General features: G+C 33.5%; 1 protein-coding gene across 7 annotated transcripts in view; it reads right to left on the minus strand.

The window, feature by feature from the left end:
- Fhos (Formin homology 2 domain containing) overlaps nucleotides 1–20,858 on the minus strand; it is a 124,902-nt gene that overhangs the window by 19,327 nt on the left and 84,717 nt on the right. For all 7 annotated transcript variants that reach the window (XM_036361927.2, XM_036361929.2, XM_070111910.1 and 4 more), the window contains 4 exons: nucleotides 15,391–15,500; nucleotides 6,336–6,394; nucleotides 3,980–4,164; nucleotides 3,477–3,700 (listed from right to left, as the gene is read on the minus strand). In XM_036361927.2, coding sequence (XP_036217820.2) covers nucleotides 3,477–3,700; nucleotides 3,980–4,164; nucleotides 6,336–6,394; nucleotides 15,391–15,500 — 578 coding nt within the window. The remainder of the gene's footprint in view (nucleotides 1–3,476; nucleotides 3,701–3,979; nucleotides 4,165–6,335; nucleotides 6,395–15,390; nucleotides 15,501–20,858) is intronic.

A 20,858-nucleotide genomic window follows, 5' to 3' on the forward strand; every position in this document is an offset into this window, starting at 1 on the left:
CAGGCTATTAGAAGAGGATGAAAGCTCAAGAGCAATTGCAGGAGAAAGAAATTGGAAAAATGTTTTTGATTAATTTATTATTAGTGATAGGCGTTTTAACTGGATATTGTCCGATTGGCACAATCGTGGTGAGGCTAAAGATTTTGGAGTACGCAACATGTCAAAGTTACATGGAGGAAAATGAGGTGAAAACATGTAAACACTTTTTCTGCCACTGTCCAGCTTTTGCCAGACTAAGCTTGAAGCATCTCGCTTGCCATATTTTTTATTAACCTGGCTGGAATTGCCCCAATAGATTTGTGACAGGCTCTAGGCGTTTAGTCGATATCCGACGGTCTTTTTGATCCATATCAAGGAATTCTGGGCAACACCGAATAGGCGTCTCTAGCGGTTCAAGTAGGATTATTGATGGCCTCACGACAAATCAGTATATTTACCTAACCTAACTTAAATATTATTAGTGTCAGAAAACAGCAAAAAATTGTATTTCTAGTAGCTTCTTAAGGTATTACCGCAACCCAAAATTTGAAAACTTCAGTTTAAGAACTCGTATGAAAGTACATCTTTATAATAACGCAGATTCTGCACTTTACGCAAAAATATTGTTGAAATCGCTTATGATTGTATAGACGTTGAGGATAAAGGTTTTATTTCACTTTCATAAAAAGCTGATTATTATTTTATCAGAAAAATTTTTAGTGTTTAAAAAAATATAATAATATTTTAGTACGCTTGTCGAATTATTGTTTTGTATTAAATTTTTTGGGCTGATCTATCAAACAAGTAAAATGAAATTATTCAATGCATTTACTGGGATTAACTTACATTAGTCTTATCTTATCTAAAACTTTCAATTGTACATAAAGGCATGTACTTTTCTTTTAGTTTTGCTATAATACAGGAACTATCTTAGTCAAATACCTTAGCCTAACTTAAGCTGTGAACATCTCAAATACGCTTTGTTTTAAATTCGAAAAGTACTACTTCTTCAACATTACCAGCTTCATAGCATTGAATAAGAGTACGTGCTAGTATTATCCTTTATCTTTTAAAAGTCATTAATAGAAAGGTGTAAATACCTGTTCGAACACTAGCCACAAGTTTGACTAATCAGTATTTCATGCATAAGAAGTACTAGTTTAAAATAGGCTAAGAAATAATAGTCTTTTGGAGCAAAGCTCAGTTCAGGTTCATTGTGGAGCAAAATTTTGGTTTTAATTTAAAATATTAGAAATAAGCAGCTAAAGAACCTAATTTTTAATAAGAGAGAACAATTTATTTAATTGTCACTAAAATATAGCAAGCTTTGTATTAAGACTCTTCTTTGTCCAATTTTAAATTGTGTTTGAAATGAATCGATACATATATGTTAAAATTGGTATAGGTCTGAAATTAATTAAAACTAATTCGACTTCATTCCATAAGACGTTATAAAGAGTTCGGAAACAAACTTCATTGTATTGTTGCCAATCTCCTTCAGAGCAGCCTATAAGTATGCAACACAAGCAGTTGAAGCAATAAATGTTGCTAGCCGCTCTAGTGTGGTGGCAACATTTGCTTATGTATTCAGACACATGTATCTATGACAACCAGAGAATAAATGTTGCTAAGTTTGATGTTGCTTGAGTTTGAAGCAACACTTATCAACAAATAATACCAGATTATGGTCATACATACTTACAAGTATATGAGGCTAGGCTATAATTATTGTTAAAAACTAAAGTTAATTACAATAACAAATACTGAGGTATAACATGCTGGTAAATCGCTTATAACATTTTTAATCAGTGGTTTGTTTTATGATTATAAAATTTGCTTTAAGGGATTTCATTGTTTGCTTTATTGCGTTTTGCAATATATCTATTTACTTTTGTATGTACACGTATTTGTATGAAAATGCTTTTTTTTCAAAATAATTGAAACGTTCAAAAAATGTACTTAAGCTATGCAATTAATTCGAAAAAACCTAAGCACAAATAAGAAAAAATTGAGATTTTCAATAACAGCCGGTTCAAGAATACTGGAATTTACCCGGATTTTATTTGGCCTAGATTTGCTATTTCGATGATCCAACCTTGTTTTGATCGGTAAGTAATAAGTAATAATATTAAAAATTAAGATTAGCCGATTATTAAGGTGAAGGACTGTATAGAAGTGTATCTTTGGAAATTTTGGTAGATTATAGCCATGCCTTTGATATTGTAATAATACCTGCCAAATTTCGTTAAGATATATTCTCATATCAAAAAGTTTTCCATATAAGGATTCGAATTGGATCGGTCAGGTTCTATGATAGGTATATGCTATAGTTAAACGATATCGGCTGTTCCGACAAATAAGCAGCTTCTTGGTGCGAAAAATTTCAGATCGGTATCTCTAAAACAGACTAGTTTGCGTATACAAAAACATTCAGACAGACGGACATGGCTAAATCTACTCAGCTCGTCACACTGATAGTTTATATTTATACTTTATAGGATCTCTGAAACTTTCTTTTGCGTGTTACAAACATCGTGGTAAACTTAATATACTTTGTTTAGAGTATAAAAAGGCAGAAAAGAAAAGTGGAATCTGATGGACACCGAATTTAATAGGTACTGAGTGGATGAGTGGCAGCGTGTCGAGAAGTATTCCTAAAATATTCATAAACAATTTTGATTTTTTTCCTGCTCTGACTTTTAGAAGAAGACGCCATATTATAGAATGTTCTGAATACTTCTATCTTGACTTAGCGACATCCCATTTCAAATACCTTGATCCTCATACCTTCAGACATCTGCATAGGTGAACTAGGGAGAATACTAATAAAACGGCTAAATAGTTTTGAAATGGACACAAAGCACTTTGTCGAGGCTTAAATCCAGATTTAGCAGTTTGTTTGATTTCATAGAAGACTGTCGCGAATAGTACAAGTACGATTCCCTCTTAATTGGATATCGACTGTAGAACTTAACTTAACCTAATGTGATTTTGTCGAGCATGACTGAAGTCGTCTTTAGTCAAAACTTTTGCAACCTTTTTTATAAATATATGTATATATTCATATAAAATATATTTTTGCAGTTCCTTCTTCATAAATAAGATAGTTTTTACCAAATTTTACAAATATTTGACTTAGCCTTTTTTTTAGTAATAAAAACTTTTGCTTTATTTGTTATGAAAACAATTTTTCTGAAAATTACTCCTTTTCGATTGAGATTCAAAAAACTATTTTGTTATATTTTCCGGTTTTGATTCATTTTGGCAAAAAAGTTTTAGGTTTTCCAATAGAATTTGAAAAAAATATAGAAATCAGCCGTAGATTAAATATATCTAAAACTTTTTGTTTTAATTAAAAAGTCTGCAGTTAATATCACAACTCGTCTATTCAATTATATATATATATAATACATACGTTATATACATATACATTCAAATATTTATCTGTAAATATATATATATAGAAAAAAAAAAAAAATATATATATATATCATTACCTCATCAAATTCGACCATGGCAATGTGCCTTGCGTTTTGTCCACCGCATGTATGGCATTCACCAGGACATAGCAATTCGTCTCGGCATATTCCACAAATACCAACAACAATTTGAGTGCCGTTTTCACCACAGAACGATAATTCGATGCGATCAACGAGTAGAGCCATTGCATTGTGGGCTCGTGTTTCATCACGCCATTCATGCCGTCCACATAGAGCATCACCTGTTGTTTGCAAAAAGCAACCACAAATATTATATACATACATAATATATATGTATGTAAATATGAATGTTTGTTTGTGTACAAAATATGATAAGGTTTAAGGCGAAAAAACAGCAAATAAATGCGGTTAATTGGCAACGTTGAGCAAATAAAATGTTGCATTTAGCGCTGTGCAACCGACTTAAATGCAGCAAAGTAAGCGAAAACTGCGCAAATGAAAAGGCATGTTTATGTATGTGTGTATGGAATGGTTGTACATGTGTGTGTGTGCTTACATACCTGACCCAAGGCACGCAAAATGTAATTTTGATAATTCTGATCGGCTCCATTACCAACACGCACAAGACAATTGAGTCCACCCAATGCCACGAAGGCATGCACCAGGTCTTTGTCCTCTTGAAAGACTTGCTTCAATGAAAATAGTGCACGTCGCAATTCGCTGCCTTCGGAGGAGAGTAGCTTTTCTGTAAGAAAGCACAACAAATGTAGAGATTTAATATAAAAATATGTTTAAAGTAATAAATAAATAAGGCAGAATTATAAACTTTTTTAAATTGGGATGACAATTTTCTTGGTATTAAAAGATATCGAAATTTACCATATTTTTTACAAATTGCATGTTAAATTGGGCTTATGTCTCACTGCTGATTTTTTTGGATCTTTGAAATCACAAAATTTCTTGAAAATCACTTGTCTAAAAAGACACCTTTACATGTATATACTTTTTTCTTTTGATTATTTATATTCCGTTTATAATTGTATCTAAATGTGTATCCCGAAATGTTGTATATATGTACATATACATAATATAAGTTTTGAAAACTTATTTTTAAATAAAGTTCAAATTAATCCATTCATTGTGACTTTTTTTCTTTTAAAATTATTTACTTTAATTTATTGCAGTATAATTTAATTGCCTTAATTTCATACGATTATTTCCATTTTTTTTTAATGTAAAATAATTTTCTTTAGTATAATTAATTACAGTTTTACATTAATTTGAATTCTGAACTCAGTTGAATTTAATCTAATTTTAATTATTTAATCTAATTGAATTCCAATTTATTAAAATTAAAGTAGTTTTAATTTATTTTAAAAAATTTTAATTAAATTTAATTTAATTTATGTTTATTTAAATAAATGAAATTATTTTTATTTGATTTAATTTGTGTCTGTTTGGTTTCATGTTTATTTTGCTTTAGTTTTAATTTTTTGTTTTTGAATTATGAAATTCCATTAAATCAAATTTAATTTGATTTTGCTTGATTAAATCAATTTGAAATCTATTTTATATTTTTTCAAATTATTTAAAATTGTTCTCATTTATTTTGCTAAATTAAAACTAAACGCAAATCAATTTAATTTTTTTTTTTAATTTCATTTCATTGTTTCAAATTGATTTAATTTTTACTTTTCTTTAGTTTACATTTTTTCTTTTTTTTAATTTACTGAACTCTAACGAATTTAATTTAATTCATTAAATGTAATTAAATTTAATTTGTTTTAATTTAATCTAAGAACCTTATTCTAAACTTAATTAACTGATATTAGAATGTCTTTGTTAGAATTTAGGTTACTTTAAATTTCAAAATAATTAATTAACCGCAAATGTATTATTATTACATTTTTATTTTGCTATATTTTATTTTATTTTATTTTATCTTTTTTTATTTTATTTTAATTTTATTTTACGTGTTTTTTTTTTTAATTTAATAAAATTTGAATTAATATATATTTGTTTTTGCTATATATTTTATTTTTGAGTACAGATCTACTTTATTCGCTATTACACAACAAAAATTTACACACTAATTTTTATATACAGTTATTTAATGGATAACAGCACTTTTTAGCGCAGAACTTTCTTTCCATTCACATTGCCAATTTTAATTCAAATTCATTTTTATTTCTTTTCATTAATAGTTTTTTTTTTTTACTTTTCGCCGGAAATTTACTCACTGGACTCATTACTATGCGCAGCACGCTACTATTTTATTATCGAGATTACTGTATACTTTGTATGAACAACTCTCTGTAGTGATTGTGCTTGTTGTTTTTTATGGCCACCGAAACAAATCAAGGGCAAAAACAAGTGCGCTGTTGACAGATTCATATTGTTTATATGGCAAGAAGGTGTCACACAGAGATCACTGCAACCATTAACCGACTGACAAACAATACAAATGATAGACCACTTGCAAGCCTACATAAGTATAACGGTTTATATGCATATGAGCATGCGTGTGCGGTCAATTAGTATGACTAAACTGCCGGTGGGACCGATGAATTGATTCGGTGAATGTGCGGCGAGCCATGGCTGACACGTTGTGTGTGGTGAGCGCTCGCCGTTGAGGGACATGTACGAATATGTGCGTCGCCAGCGCAGCGCTAGCGTTGTTTATAGTTTAAAAAGTTATTTGTTTTGCATTGATAGCGAGTAAAATAAGCGCGAATAAAAGCAATTGAAAGTGTTCATTTGGAAATGAGTGTGGGAATTTCAGCATTTCGCGCTGTGAGTAACTGATGTTTCACTTCATTGTTGTTTTTTACATTTACAACTTTGACATGCACTGCTGTGCGAGTCTACAAACATATCGATATACAACTACAATAACAAAATGTGTATTTTACTTACCAATAATGGCGTGGACCCGCACGCTCAGCTGCGTCCTCACTACCAATGAGTTTTTGCGACTGCAAAGAGAACGGCGGGAAGGAATACGAAATTGTTAATTAAAATAGTAAGCAAATTAATGAATAAATAAATAAATAAACTTTATTAAAAAAGCAACAACTCTACTCATACAAAATTGCGCCGCGTATTCGCAACAACCTTATAATTACAACAACACAGCAGGCATTACAGATTTACAGGTGTGTCTGCTTCACAGAAATGAAAGAAAAAAACAAACAATAATAGAAAATACAAAGTAACTTGCCTCTAACCTGCTTTACGGTAACAAATCAGCCAGCATAATAGGTAATTGGCAAGTGCTATGCTACCTTTGCCGATTGCTTAGTTTCCCCCTTTCGCCTCATTTTGTGTGGTTCAATGACCATTTAAGAACATTGATTGCTGAATTATAATACAGCGCGGCTCTTACTCAGCGCAACGCTATGGCAAGGTGTTATGGGCACATTGATGAATGAAATTAATAAAACACGCAAATGGAGAAATAAAATCACTTGAATAAACAAACACATGTGCGAGCTTGAAGAGCTGTTGCTATCACTTACCGGCGCTTATACTTTGTATATATTAATAGGGGTACCTTGGAAGTATCATAAAGTGAAAAGTAAGTTTTTTTTTTGTAGCAGAAATGAATGAAAATATTGTGGAATACTTTATTTCTCAACAGCTTATAAATCAATCATTCTTCTGTAAAAAGACTATGTGGCCTCCAAAAAAATCAACCCTTTTAATCAGCATCATCTACAGAAAGATATAAAGCCATTTGTTAATTAATCTGCGCCCTTATTTATGACAATTCCACCTGCCATATCAGCTGACTAACATTTCTCTCTATAGAATCTACGAAGTCAAGTCAGTGTTGATAAACTTTTCTAATATAGTGGTAGAAATAGAGAGAGCTCATTTTTTGTGATCTCCCACCACAGTGAGTAGGAGAGCATACAAATAAAATTGTTGGTTTGATTATGTTAACTTCAAACACTTCTTTTTCGAACAAAATGCTGTCGTAAGTGAATATGATTTTTTGGAAAATGTTGTGTAAATCAGTAATCAGTATTAGCTCAATCTTTAAACAGAACGTTCTAGCAGTTAATCAAAAATTATCCTTTATAGTTTTATAACCACTATATGGGGATTTTGATTTGAAGCTCCAACAATTTGTAATCAGTATTGGCGCACTTGTTCAGAAGTGTTTTTATCAATAGCTAAAATGAGTCTGCTTATTATTTATACCATCAATAATTGTGCCTAAAACTTAACTCATCTCAAGTCATGTTTGGATATTACCGTGACCCTTTTGTGATCCCGGTAAATCAATTTCAAATATCGAAATATACGTTTACATAATTTTGCATGAATGGCTAAAAGCTGTCATTTTTTGATGAGCATATACATATGTAAACCTTGTGACCCTATTTGTTTATAGATGGCTTAAAGAATTTGAAGGTTGAGTTAATAATTTTTTTTTAAATTTAACCATCAGAGATCCAATGGTACTAAACAGATTGATCTATGATAATACATATAATATATATGTGGGAATATAAGCCAGCGATGCGCAAACTCACAAACTTAAGATCCACTAATGCGATCAATATGCAACTCACTTCATATTCCACAAGTTACTTTGAATGCCCCCACTTCTGCGGCACAACGCGGTATGTTGCATGCATTTCATTTCTGGTTGCAATTTGCATGTCGGCGACATCTAAATGTTGTCATTGTGGTATGCGGTAATTGCTTCGTACATTAGTATGTATGTGTATGTGTTGCTGTGTTTAGAACAAGTTCAATGTTGAATGTTGTTGATTGCGAATAGCAAATCGCATTCCTCGACAAATGAGCAAATGGGCCCGTCTCACCACCAACAGGTATTCTGAAAAGCTGTTGCAAGTTTGTACGTATGTGTGTAACTATGTGGTACTCAGCTGGTCGCTTAGCCTGCTTTAGCCCTTTTAAACTAATTTCCCACACTTCGGCTAGCACAAATATGCGCTTATTTTGTGATTTCTGTCTTAATTATTCTAAAAATTCTAATGGAGTTCTTATAGACATTTGCCTGGTGGACGATACTTCAGTGCACATAATTAGTTGAATATCAGTTAATGCAAAGAACTGGTAGAAGTAATATAAATTTTCATATTGCGTACGATTCCCCATCTTGTAATAAAGTAATATTTGTATTTGGCAATCCTGGTTTTATATCGTGGGTCTGCATTGATAAACTTAAACTTTCAGAAGTTTTTGAACTCTAACTGAATAAACTTATTAATTTGTATATCTTCCGTAAGTTATTATATTTGAATTTGTTTTATTTGATTAGATCAAAATCTACATAGTTTTAGTCAAAATAACACCCATGGAGAAAATATTCGAAAAATATGCCTGAGCAAATACCTTTTTGCACTCATTACTATCGATAAACCGATACATTATGATAAACATATAATATTCTAAGTATTGAGAAGCCAAGAGCTCTAGTACTTGAACTACTTTAAAGGTCTGAGAAAAACGACTTCTTCGAGCATATATTTCTCCGAGTAATTGAGCATCGATATCGCTTAGGTGTATTAGATAAAATTGAGTACTAAACTGTTTTTAAACCCTGAACACGGTATATTTAGTTTGCCACGAAGTTTATAACAGAAATAAACAGGTCCCCCTATAAAGTATATAAATAAATGATCAGCGGGACGACCCGAAGCGATTTAGCCATATTTGCTCGTCTTATTGTCTATATGCACGCGAACTAGGGCCTCAGTTTTCGAGATATCGATCTGAAATTTTGCAAACGCCTTTTTCCCCCTAAGATGCTGCTCATCTGTCGGAACCGACAATCTCGGACGACTAGAGGATATAGCTGCCATACAAACGGATAGATCACAATCAAGTTCTTGTGTGAAAAACTTTTCTATTTGACAAGAAATCTTCGCGTATTTTCATTGATTGAATAATTTACTAGTGAGAAAAGGGGTAAGACAATTTTTCAAGTATTACTTTATCGAAGGACGAATTTTTAATTCTTTGACAGACGATGTATTTTTGATCTTTTTGTCTATACGATCGATCAGATAATAAGTACTAAAACACAATCGGATGGAATCAAATTCAAACGTATGAATATTGAAAATGTCTGCTGGACTGCTTAACGTTGCTTAACACAACTAGAATCGAAATTTGGAATGACGCAGCTAAAAACTATTGTTTAGCGTTATCAATGAAGGATAACAGAAAATATTCAGAGCTTGAGTCTTCTGTTGAACCAATATAACAGCATCATGCGTTATTGAGATCATCCAATGGGAAGGCAAAGGAACATTTTATATTGATGGGGTAGAACTCGAATAGGTGGAGAGTAAAAATAAGGAGTTTTAACGGACATCTGAAGGATGATTGCTATAAGAGCCAAGACGCTTGAGACTAATAAGGTATGTTGAGATTATATATGTAGTAAGGTATATATAAATTGCAATTGATAAATTAACTTCTGCGCAATCATAGTTAAAGTTTCAAGAAAGAAATATACAAATTATTTGTGGATTCACCCGACCTTCAGTTTACAATTTTAGAGTCCTCTTCAGTCGAGGCGTATATGGTATCACCATTCGTTTTGGCTCCTCTATAAACATAACGGCATACATATATATATATATTATCAATGTGCTTGAGAAAAGAAGAGAAATTCGTACCAGCAGGTAATTTATTCCACTTGCGGACACTTTTACCAACTAATTATTAATATTTTCCCCTTTTTTTGTTTTTGTTGTTTTATTTTTGTCCACCATTCAGCGGTTATTAAAAACCGATCGCTTTTCTTTGCACTTTTAAGCGAACGCTTCCACTTCTGCGCATTTAACGGCAATAAATTAACAAGTGAAAGGCCAAGAAGACACAACGGCGTCGTCTTACCGAAGTGGCGAATTTTGAATGGCCACATGCAACATGCAGCCGCAGTTGGCCACAACACAAAAAACACCCACATATCAGTGTCTATGCATATAAATATGTGGGCATCTTTCGTAAAGTTTGTGATTATTTTTGTCTGCTGCGACGCTTGGATGTGCCCCAGAAACCCAGTGAAACCCAACAATGCGCCGTTGTGTTCAACGTCAATTGTCAACTGGCAACCGCAGAGCCAGCGCCGCAGCCATTCCCATTCAGTGAGATCGAGTGGCAGGAACACACATGCACCGTTACATGGCTACGTACAGGTAGACAGTTGGCCCGTTTGGACAAAGGCTCTCCTACCTGGCAGCGCCTACACAGCGTGTACGTTACAGCTTGTGCTTTTGTTGCACAGTTATTGTGCTTGCTTGGCGATTATTATTGTTGTTGCTTTTATGTTTTTGCATTTGTTGACTTGCAACATTGAGAAACCCGAAATGCGCGCTTCCTGTTTCAGGCCATCACACACACATTGATGATATATGAATACTGGCTCTTCAAGCGCCTGCGTCTGCGCATGCATTTTGGACGCCCATGTGCTAGCTTGGAGGTGCTGCAGCAGCAACATAATGGGTTCAAGGTAAATTACATCCGTACGTCAGACGACTTGTGGCAAGTCGTCGCTCATCTGTGCATCCATTCTTTTGTGTGGGCCACCTTGTCCGGTTTTCGAAAGCAAAGAGAACGGAAAGTGAAATTTAGACATTCAAAACGTTTGCAGGCGCAACGCGATGCCACGTTCATTCAAAGCTGTCGCATGTGAAGGTATTCACATTTAAATGTATGTACATATATATCTCTTTATATCTTTTATCGCCAACTTTTGACAGTTTTGGCAAATTTTGTCGCCATAGCTTAAAAACCGTTGAAATAAAGTACAAAATTAAATCGAAAAATTGCATGTAAGGAAGTCCAAAGTTCGGATGGAAAGAAAAATATGTTCTGGAGAATAATTCTTGTATAACGTTAAACCAAAATTTCGTTATTTCGGTCTGAAATATTCTCACATCCAAAGCAAAACGATATCGGGGTTCTACTATATCAAATTTTTGGATTTTCTCGGCATCGAATTACAGAAAAGAGGACACAATTTCATGAAGCAAAGTGTGTACTGCTACCATGGCAACGTAGCAACTCTCACTTACGCCATCGCTATACGGTAGTTAAATTGGTTGGATTAAGCTACGAAATGCTGCTGCATCTGCCATATTCTTTAGATGTGCAACTTGTTTTGTTTCCATACTTGAAAAAGTAACTCACCTTATATAAATTTGAGTCTAATGAGAACGCCATCACTGGCACGAAAGCATACTTTGTAGAAGGGTTAAAGAAGCTAGAGCATCGCTAGGTCAAGTGTATCGTGTATATCTCGTATAAAAGGAGACTATGTTGTGAAATAATTTGTAGTTATACCCCAAATAGGGCATATTAAGTTTGCCACGAAAACTTAAATGCCCCACACTTTATAAAATATATAAATGATTAGCGTGACAAGCTGAGTTAAATTAGCCATGTCCGCCTGCCTCCAACTAGTCACTCAGTTTTTGAGATATTGCTCTGAATTTTTGCACACGTCCTTTTCTCTTCAAGAAGCTATTCATTTGTCGGAACCGCCGAGTTCGGATCACTATAGCATATAGCTGCCATACAAACTGAGCGATCGGAATATCGTGCTTGTATAGAAAACTTTTTCTTTTGACGAGATATCTTTACGAAATTTTGCATGAATTATTACTCAAAGCAATGTTACAATATCTGAATAAACTTCTCAGATCGGATCACTATAGCATATAGTTGTCATACAAAGTTGTCAATCAAAAGCAAGTTCTTGTATCGAAACTCTTTTACTTGTAAAGAATATTCTAACTTCGGTGGAGTAAATATTTTTTCTTGATTTTTCTTAAATTATTGTTTTACTTTTGTGGGCTCAGTACTTATCAAACCATCCTTGTCTGTTCCATTGTAAATACTATTAAAATGTAATAAATAATTTCCTGTTTGTCTATTCTGAAGCCAATGGAAGGTAAATGAAGTTGAGATACGACTTTGGCTTTGAAAATTATATCTATAAGCCATTTTAGAAATACAAAATTTGGTTTAGTTTAGGTCTAAACATTTTGAGGTACGAAATTTCACGTAAATTAGTTACTTTCAGTCTTTTACTGGTCCGATTATGTGCAATTATTACACCAATCTGCCTTTAATACAGCTTACGATATACGGAAAGACAAAGAAGTCTAATCATCTCATTTATATACATGTGTATTCTATATCTTTACCGTTAGTTTAGATGGTAAGCATTTTTATCAGCACAAAATTATTATACGCTGTGCAACGTGTTACATGGGTATAAAAAAGCACGTACACGTACTAGTAAGCTCATCAATAGCAGCACTGAAAAGTAGAAGCTGTGCAAAAAAGCAACAAAAACACAAAAGGAACTGCTACATGTAAATATGTATGTACATGTCCGAGCAATGACTTTCTTCAAATTAATAAAAGCAAAAACAACGAGAACTAAATAACACACACACGCTCGTACATTTTTAGAAAATTTGCCAACTGAATAACTGCGCAAATTCAGCGAATACCTGCAAGCTATAGACAATAAATCTTATTTTATTTATTTTTATTTTATTTTTATGTTTTATAAAAATGGTTTTTGCTTTTGTTGCACACTTTCTAACGCTTCCAGACGCATAGACGATTGTTTCACAGAAATCAACGCGTTAATCATAAAAATAATCAAAGGCCGACAGTAAAAATGAGCAATGAGGAAACGAGTGCAGTTGTTTGTGTGTATGTGCGTGTGTGTGGCACAAAGTGGGCCAGGTCCACGGCGTAATGCTTTACATACATGTACTTCAAAATGAAGTGCGTTGAATCATTGCTATTTCGTTCTGTTGTGGATTTTCCGAGTGGCCGACGTTACCCGTCCCCAACTTATCTAACATTGTGCACATTGCTTGGCTTTCAAGTTACTAAATAAATTTAGTTTACTGAAATATGAGCTTCACATGTGTGTATGTAAGTATGTATGTGTGCGTGTGTTTGTATGTATTATGATTAGACGAAGCTTTTTGCGCAGTTTTGCCAACAAATTCTTATCAAGAGATAAATTAACTAACACACAGCCATAAAAGCCACACACAAATACACTTACACATATCCGTATAAGTGATATATAGTATATTCGTATTAGTTTACCTAAGCCACAGCAACTGTTCTCAGCTGCTGATTGATTGCGGTATGACTGATGGTTGACAATCATTGTGGCCAGACTGTCTAATGCTATACTTTCGATACTTAAATGCCAAGTAGCTTGCAGATTTTAAGTAATTCGTGCACACATTCATAAATTCATATACACACACTCATGCATATTCACAAATTAGTTTATTGGGGGCACGCATGTATGTTTGTAGGAAAGCAGTGAAATGCTAATTCCTGGAAAGCGATTCCCATCAGCTTGTGGTTTGTCATATATATCTACATATATATATATATATATGTATATAACTAATTTCAAATTCCATAAGCGAGAAATAAAACGTTTTCATTGTTTTCTTTTAACCCAGAATTTACTAGAAAAATGTGTTACTGCCTTTCATGCTGAAGGTCAATCAATGTGAAGCCACTTTGGATACACCCTTCCTGCACTCGTTAGACACCAATCAACCTGTTATAGTAACCTTAGAAGGAAAACTAAAAAAATTGTTGAAACAAAGTTCGTCTTCGGCCGAAAAAATTTTTTAAAAAAAATTTTAACTCAAAAATTTACTTTAAAACTGAGCGGGCCTCTGTAAAAAAAAAAATTTTTGTTTTAGTGTTTGTCACACAAAAAAATTTTTGTAATCTACAGATTTTACTCTCTGCGGCAACGATGCTAATACCCTTCACAAAAACAAAATATCCCTTACAAGAATTTAACTTTTAATCGGTTAGTTTGTATGACAGCTATATGCCATAGTGGTCCGATCTCAACAGTTTCTTCGGAGATTGTTCCATTGCCTTGGAGAATAATTCTTACGAAATTTCGTGAAGCTATCTCTGATTTATGCCATTTATGATTTGAATAAAATGTCGGCCAAATGGCCACCATAGCTCTGTTTGCATATCTCCACCCGTATCCAATTTCCAAGCGTTGTACCTTATTGAACACACTAAAAAAATTCGACTGTTCGTAGACGCTGTATTTGATGAGCGGCAATGAGCTGAATCAATTATTCTCCAAGGCCGCGATCCACCAGCTGTCATACAAACTGATCGAGCAGAATTTAGTTTTTGTATGGCAAACTTTTTGATCTGTCAAAATATCATAACGAAATTTGGGATGCATAGTATTCCACAATCTCGAATCAATGTAAAGATTTTTATACCCTTTTATGCTATAGGAAATGCACCTCTGAAGAGTGCTTGGGTGCCGTCGAAATTAACATTTTATTTGTTTCTTGTTTTTGTGTAAAAAATTTAATTTTTTTATTTCTATTGAATATATATTACTTCAAATGGTGTGACTCTACTTCGCTTGTTGGCGCATAATAACATTAAGAATTCATGCGGCTTTGTTTACCGAGATATTATACCCTCCTCCGCACACAATCAAGCTGGCTAATGAGTAATACGAGTACATATTCTTAATTAAGTAATTCTAATCGAGAATATTATTCATAACTTCAGTGAAAATAATTGTTGTTATTGTTGCACTAGAGAGTCATAAATGACTTAACTTCTAAGAAACGGTGTAGGTGTGAAATCTGCAAAGCTCAAATTACGTAACAACGCCTACATTTAGTGCACACGAATGCCAGCATGAATGCTCATTGGCAATTCGGTGAGTTGAGTATAATATTTACAACAATTTACAGTACCAAAAAAAAGAACACAAAAATAAAAAAAAACTTAGTACATTAACAATGAACTGCAAATGTTTGAGTTTCTACTTTGGTACTTAAGTGCAGGCAAATGGACTGGGTTTTGTTGTTAACATTACTATTGTTGTTGCTTTTTAGTTATATTCTCCTACATTTGGTCGTTATGCCAACGCACTCACCTAGAATTAAGACCTTCAATTTCTTCCGCTTGCTCAGCCAGTGAGGACTCCAAGTCCAGATAGGCGCCATAATCACCGTCTTTGTACACCTGTATGGCAGCATCGTCAATCTGTAAAGAATAAGAGTGTGTAAGATATTGAACGATTAGTGTCAGGAATGCACATTTGTGGAGCAAATAAGGTAAGGAAAGCTACTAATGTACGCGTCGAGCAAGAAAATCACGTCTATTTGCTTATATTATTATAGTGGATACAGTGCTGTGACGCTAATTAGTGACACGTTGTTAATATATAGTATAATGATTGTTCAGGAATATTAGCATGAGATGCTCTACGTGTTCATGAGACTTCGAGACTTCAAAAAAACTGGATCGCGGTTGACTCATATTTCGAACGTTTTTCTTATACTTCAACACCAATTTTTTAGTCAATTAAAGCATAGAATATAATACTAAGTTGTAGGTAAACGGTACGCATCGGATTTAAACCGCTACAACAGCAACAAACATACTGGTTCAGATTTTAATACTATTCTAAGAATCCTTAAAACCATATTGAAAACTCTAACATTTTTACTTCAAGGATATATGATATGGTTTTTGATTCAAAATGGTCTAATGAAACGAATGGCACTGCCTCCTGTCTAAAAACAAGGTTACCCACTTGAATCCATACTATAAATAATTATAATGGTGAAATCATTTTTTATTTTGTTATACCAGTTTTTAGTTACACCAGTCGCGTAGTCGATTTGCCACTCTGTTACCGTGGCAAATAAAGAAGTTATTTGTTTAAATTTAATACGATGGTATTTTGCTTTTTCGATATATATTGAATTATACCAGTCTCTTAAATTTATACCATTCGCTCGTTCGATTCACCACATTTTATAGTTTAGAGTTTTAGATAATACGAATTTTTTTCTTTTTTTATAACGGTAAATAAATTAAAATAAATAAACTCATAACCGGCTGATCTGTGAACCGCGACCAAATAAACAACTGTCCACAAAAAAGTCCGTAGACGTAAACGAAAATGGATCGGACACTCATTGCGTAAGCCACGAGACGACAGCACAAAAACAACATTAGACTGGAATCCTTAAGGGTGCCGCAGACGAGGTAGACCAACCAGTCAATACATGGAGGCGACAAGTTGAAGCAGAGTTGCAAGAAACAAGCCATTCCTTAAGACAAATAAAATTCCTAGTATTAAATAAATTTAATTTTTCCATTATGGAATAATTCCTTTATTGAGAACCTGTGTTTTACCTAGGAACTCTAGGAAAATATATATAAATAAATTAAAAAATTTATAAAAAATTCAAGTTCATTGATTAATAGCACAATCCTAAATGGTTTATCATGAAGGAATAAAAAAATTACATAAACAACATTTAATCCTCGCAAGCACTTCCAATAAGCTGGCTACTACTGTAACGCAAGCACTTTTCCCCATCTCAATGTGTTGTTGAGCTAATTACATCGATTCATATGAAAGTAAGTGAGTTATAGACTGACTGGTTTAATGCAACACACATACTAAAATCTTCACACACACATATATGTATAAGTGTGAGTGTGTGTGGTGAGCGCGTCCTTTATATCACGTTTATTGGTCAATGTGGCTGCCGGCAATGCCATTCACATGCTCATTAAGTAAAAGTGGCGCAAGTGCCAATGGCCGCAACTAGCGTAAGTTGGTAGCAACAACAACAACTACATTAGCACTAACAACTCAGCTGCTGGCAGCAGCAAAAGCATTTCATTGCTTCGTTGCTTTGCTAGTCCATTGTGTTTTATGGAATGTCTGCAGCGTCATGCTGCGATGGACCGGCGCACATCTGCGTCCCGACTTGCTGCCGATGACTACTGCGATGAGTTGCGCTACGAGCTGACTTGAATTGGTTGGCTGTGCACGCATTTCGAAAATCATCGGCACTTTTCCATAGCTAGCTTTATTTATGCGGCAGCTGTTGGCGTTGTCGATCAGGTTATGTGCAACGTTTTGTTGCAATGGTTGCAGCAGCAGCCGCTTGGCAGCGTATTGCTTTGTTGATGATGCTTAATGATGATGGGTCACCTACTTTTCTCCGCAAATACTGCTGGGACATGGACATTGCGGGCATACTTATGGATGCATGAGAGTGATTGTGTTTGTGTATGTATGCGTATGTGTTTGCTGCGTTCCATCGTACATTGCATTTTTAATTGAAGACATCAATTAATTGCTGGAGAAATGAAAATCGCTGACACGATTCTTCTTCTTCTATTTCAACGCACCGCCTAACCCCTTTCACCCCGCTAATCGAACTTGCCAATATATGCGGCATATTTCTATGTTTATATGTGAATATATGAAAGTTCTTGCTTCACCTTTCATTTTTATGCGCCCGCTGCAATGTGTGAGTATGTGTATGTGTGTGCTTGTTGCAACTTTTTACAGCTTAGAATTGACTTTGCTTTATCGTTGTGATTGCATTCAAGTGTTGCCAGCTGTTAAAACTAATGCTAATTGCCACATTTTTGTATGTTTTCAGTGCCACAACATCACCAGCGCACATGCATATACATGTAGGTGTTATGCCACAGTATTTGGCGCTTCGCTGCGACGAGCTGCAACGTTTCTGCTACAACACTAATGTGAGAAAATTCTAGCCACTAAGCGTTTTCACGCTGAATACTTCATAATGCATGCATTAATAACATGAATACATATAGATTTATATGTAATATTATATGCATGTTTATAGCAACATATGAGTATCCGCGTTCAATCGGTTTTGTAATACTCGCGCAATTCAAAAGGAGAATGTAAAAAACCGTAATGATGCATTTAATCTGGCGTTGCCGTGAACGGAAAGTATGAATATGTGTGTGTTAGCGTTGCCACAGTGTTGGTTAGCACTGTAATGGTAGTTAAAAGGTGTTAATATGCTGTAATGAGGCGATAACATACCATACATATGTAGCACCAAAAAAATAAAATAAAACAAAAGAAACGATATGCAACAAAATCCGAAGGTCACAAAGTTTTGGGTTCTGACAATGAAAATCTGAATCATTATATAAGATAGAGTTTAGATAATTCATAAAAATAAAACTTTTTGTTTTTATTATAAAATATTTATTTTTAAACTTTAATTAAAGGTAAAATTATGAATGTAAATGATAAAATAAAATAAAAACTATAATAATATTAAAAAAATATATATACAATATATTGAAGAAAATATTTAAAAACGATTTTTTTTATAAAAAATAAAATATCTAATTTATTTTATTGGTAAGATTTAAAAATATTATAAATTTAGAAGCTATATTTTTAAATTATTTTAATTAAGTATATCCATAAATTTGTATACCCTGAACAGGGTATGTTAAGTTTGCCACGAAGCTAGTAACACTTAGAAGGAAACGACGGAGACCCTATAAAATGTTTATATGTTTGTATATGTGATCAGCATGACGAGCTGAGTCAATTCAATCTGTATATATGCGAACTAGTCCCTCAGTTCTTGAGATATCGGTAGATCTTGATTTTGCACACGTACTTTTCTCCCCAAGAAGCTGCTCATGTATTGCAACCGCCGATATCGGATCACTATAGCATATAGCTGCCATACAAACTGAACGATCGGAATAAAGTGCTTGTATGGAACATTTTTTCATTACATGAGATATTCTTTATCATTCATTACATGAGATATCTTCACCAACTTTGGAATGGCTTATTGTCCATGTCAGTCGAGTCACTATAGCATATAGCTGCCATACAAACTGACAGCTCAAAGTTCTTGTAAGGAAACTTTTGTATTTGTGCAGGGTCTCATAGCTACAGTCGAAGTTTATGTTTTTTCCGTTTTTAAAGCTTTATTTTTTAAGCTCTTATTGACAAAACGCAGCCTGCTTGTTTCATAATAATTTGTTTTTTTAATTATTATTTAAAATAAAACATATAGTCGTTTAACAATGGAATTAATATTGATATATCAATTTCAGTAGAGCTTTAAACATTTAGAGATAAATTGTAATTTTCAGGTTAGGTTAAACTTGGCTGACTTTTAAAAAAGAGTACAGCTTTAAGTAAATTGATAGTAAGGAATGTAATTCTAGGCCTTACTATGTAATGCTTGTTAAAAACTAAAATGGTGTGCTTCTCACTCTATGCCTTTTGTCTCACTACATATCTTGAAAAATCTGTGGGCTTTTATATTGCTGTCGATTGCTGCCAAGTTTTTTGAATATCGATCAAAACGTCAAACGTTATTAATAAACAAATCCAATAAGATTGAATTTCTGCAAAAGGATAAAACGCTGGGTTACATCATTATATACGTGAGCCCAGTCGGCGGTGAAAATCGGCAGACTTTTTCAAATCGGCTAACCAAAAATCGGCTGAAAAGGTTTTAGCTAGTATATTTTAGGATATCCATACACTAATTATTTTCATTGATTACCTCAAACATGGTAAAATAAATAATAAACTATATTAATGGGCGCTATCCCAAATTTTAACGCAATTGAAAATTTATTACACTAGTAATTATGAAATACCATAACGTTAATTCTCATCTTCATATTAACACAACAGTTTTAAAACCTAAATGTATTTTAGCCTTTGTCCAACAATAGTCTAAAGAATATGGGGATATTATACTTTCTACAGTTCTTTTGTTCTGTGTTATGGTAACGTAACGTAGTTTGTTCAAAAGAAACTTTTGCACTTTGTTTTAAAGATTCCTGCCTGCTTAGGGAAGTAGGAAACCTTACCCTTTCTTTATGTAAACATTTTTTTGAACTAAATTTACGCTTTCTCAACTTGCAAGACTCGGCAAACTCTGCTTATTTGATAAATTACATACGTCCCTCGTTCCAATTGGTTAAGAAAGGATTAACCAGTTCTTTAATAAGGTTTATTAAAACTGATATATGTACAAATATACCAAATTATATTTACATACATAAGCACATATTTATAAATCAGCAATGCTTAAGTCCAACTTTTGAACTAACTTCCGTCACTTTTGTACCTTATTTATGCCCATTAAATTAATGAAAACATTGGAGCATAAACTCACATGCACCTTTATGGCAATTCATTTCAGCAGTTTACCTTATACAAGTATTATATATATATGTATATGTACATATATGCATTTAGGTGCGCCCACAGCAAGGACTTTTATCTCTTGTGGCGCATTTAGTACATTTTCATTCATATTTACTACCGCACCCATTCTGCAGTTTGACCACAGACAACAAATATTTCACAGGACAATTACGGTTAACTCGCCTTCTCTGCTAATAGCCACTAGGTATTCTCAAGCAGACACACCTTGACCAACCCACTAAGGGAGAAAACAGCAACAGAATGACGAAAACATCAGAACGGTACTGAAGTAATTGTGTATAGGGTCTATAAATATTACATAGTTTGCTTATAGAAAATAGATTAGGCGAATCTTT

This window comes from Bactrocera oleae, chromosome 6 (genome assembly GCF_042242935.1).
Source record: "Bactrocera oleae isolate idBacOlea1 chromosome 6, idBacOlea1, whole genome shotgun sequence".
Classification (NCBI taxonomy): Eukaryota; Metazoa; Arthropoda; class Insecta; order Diptera; family Tephritidae; genus Bactrocera; species Bactrocera oleae.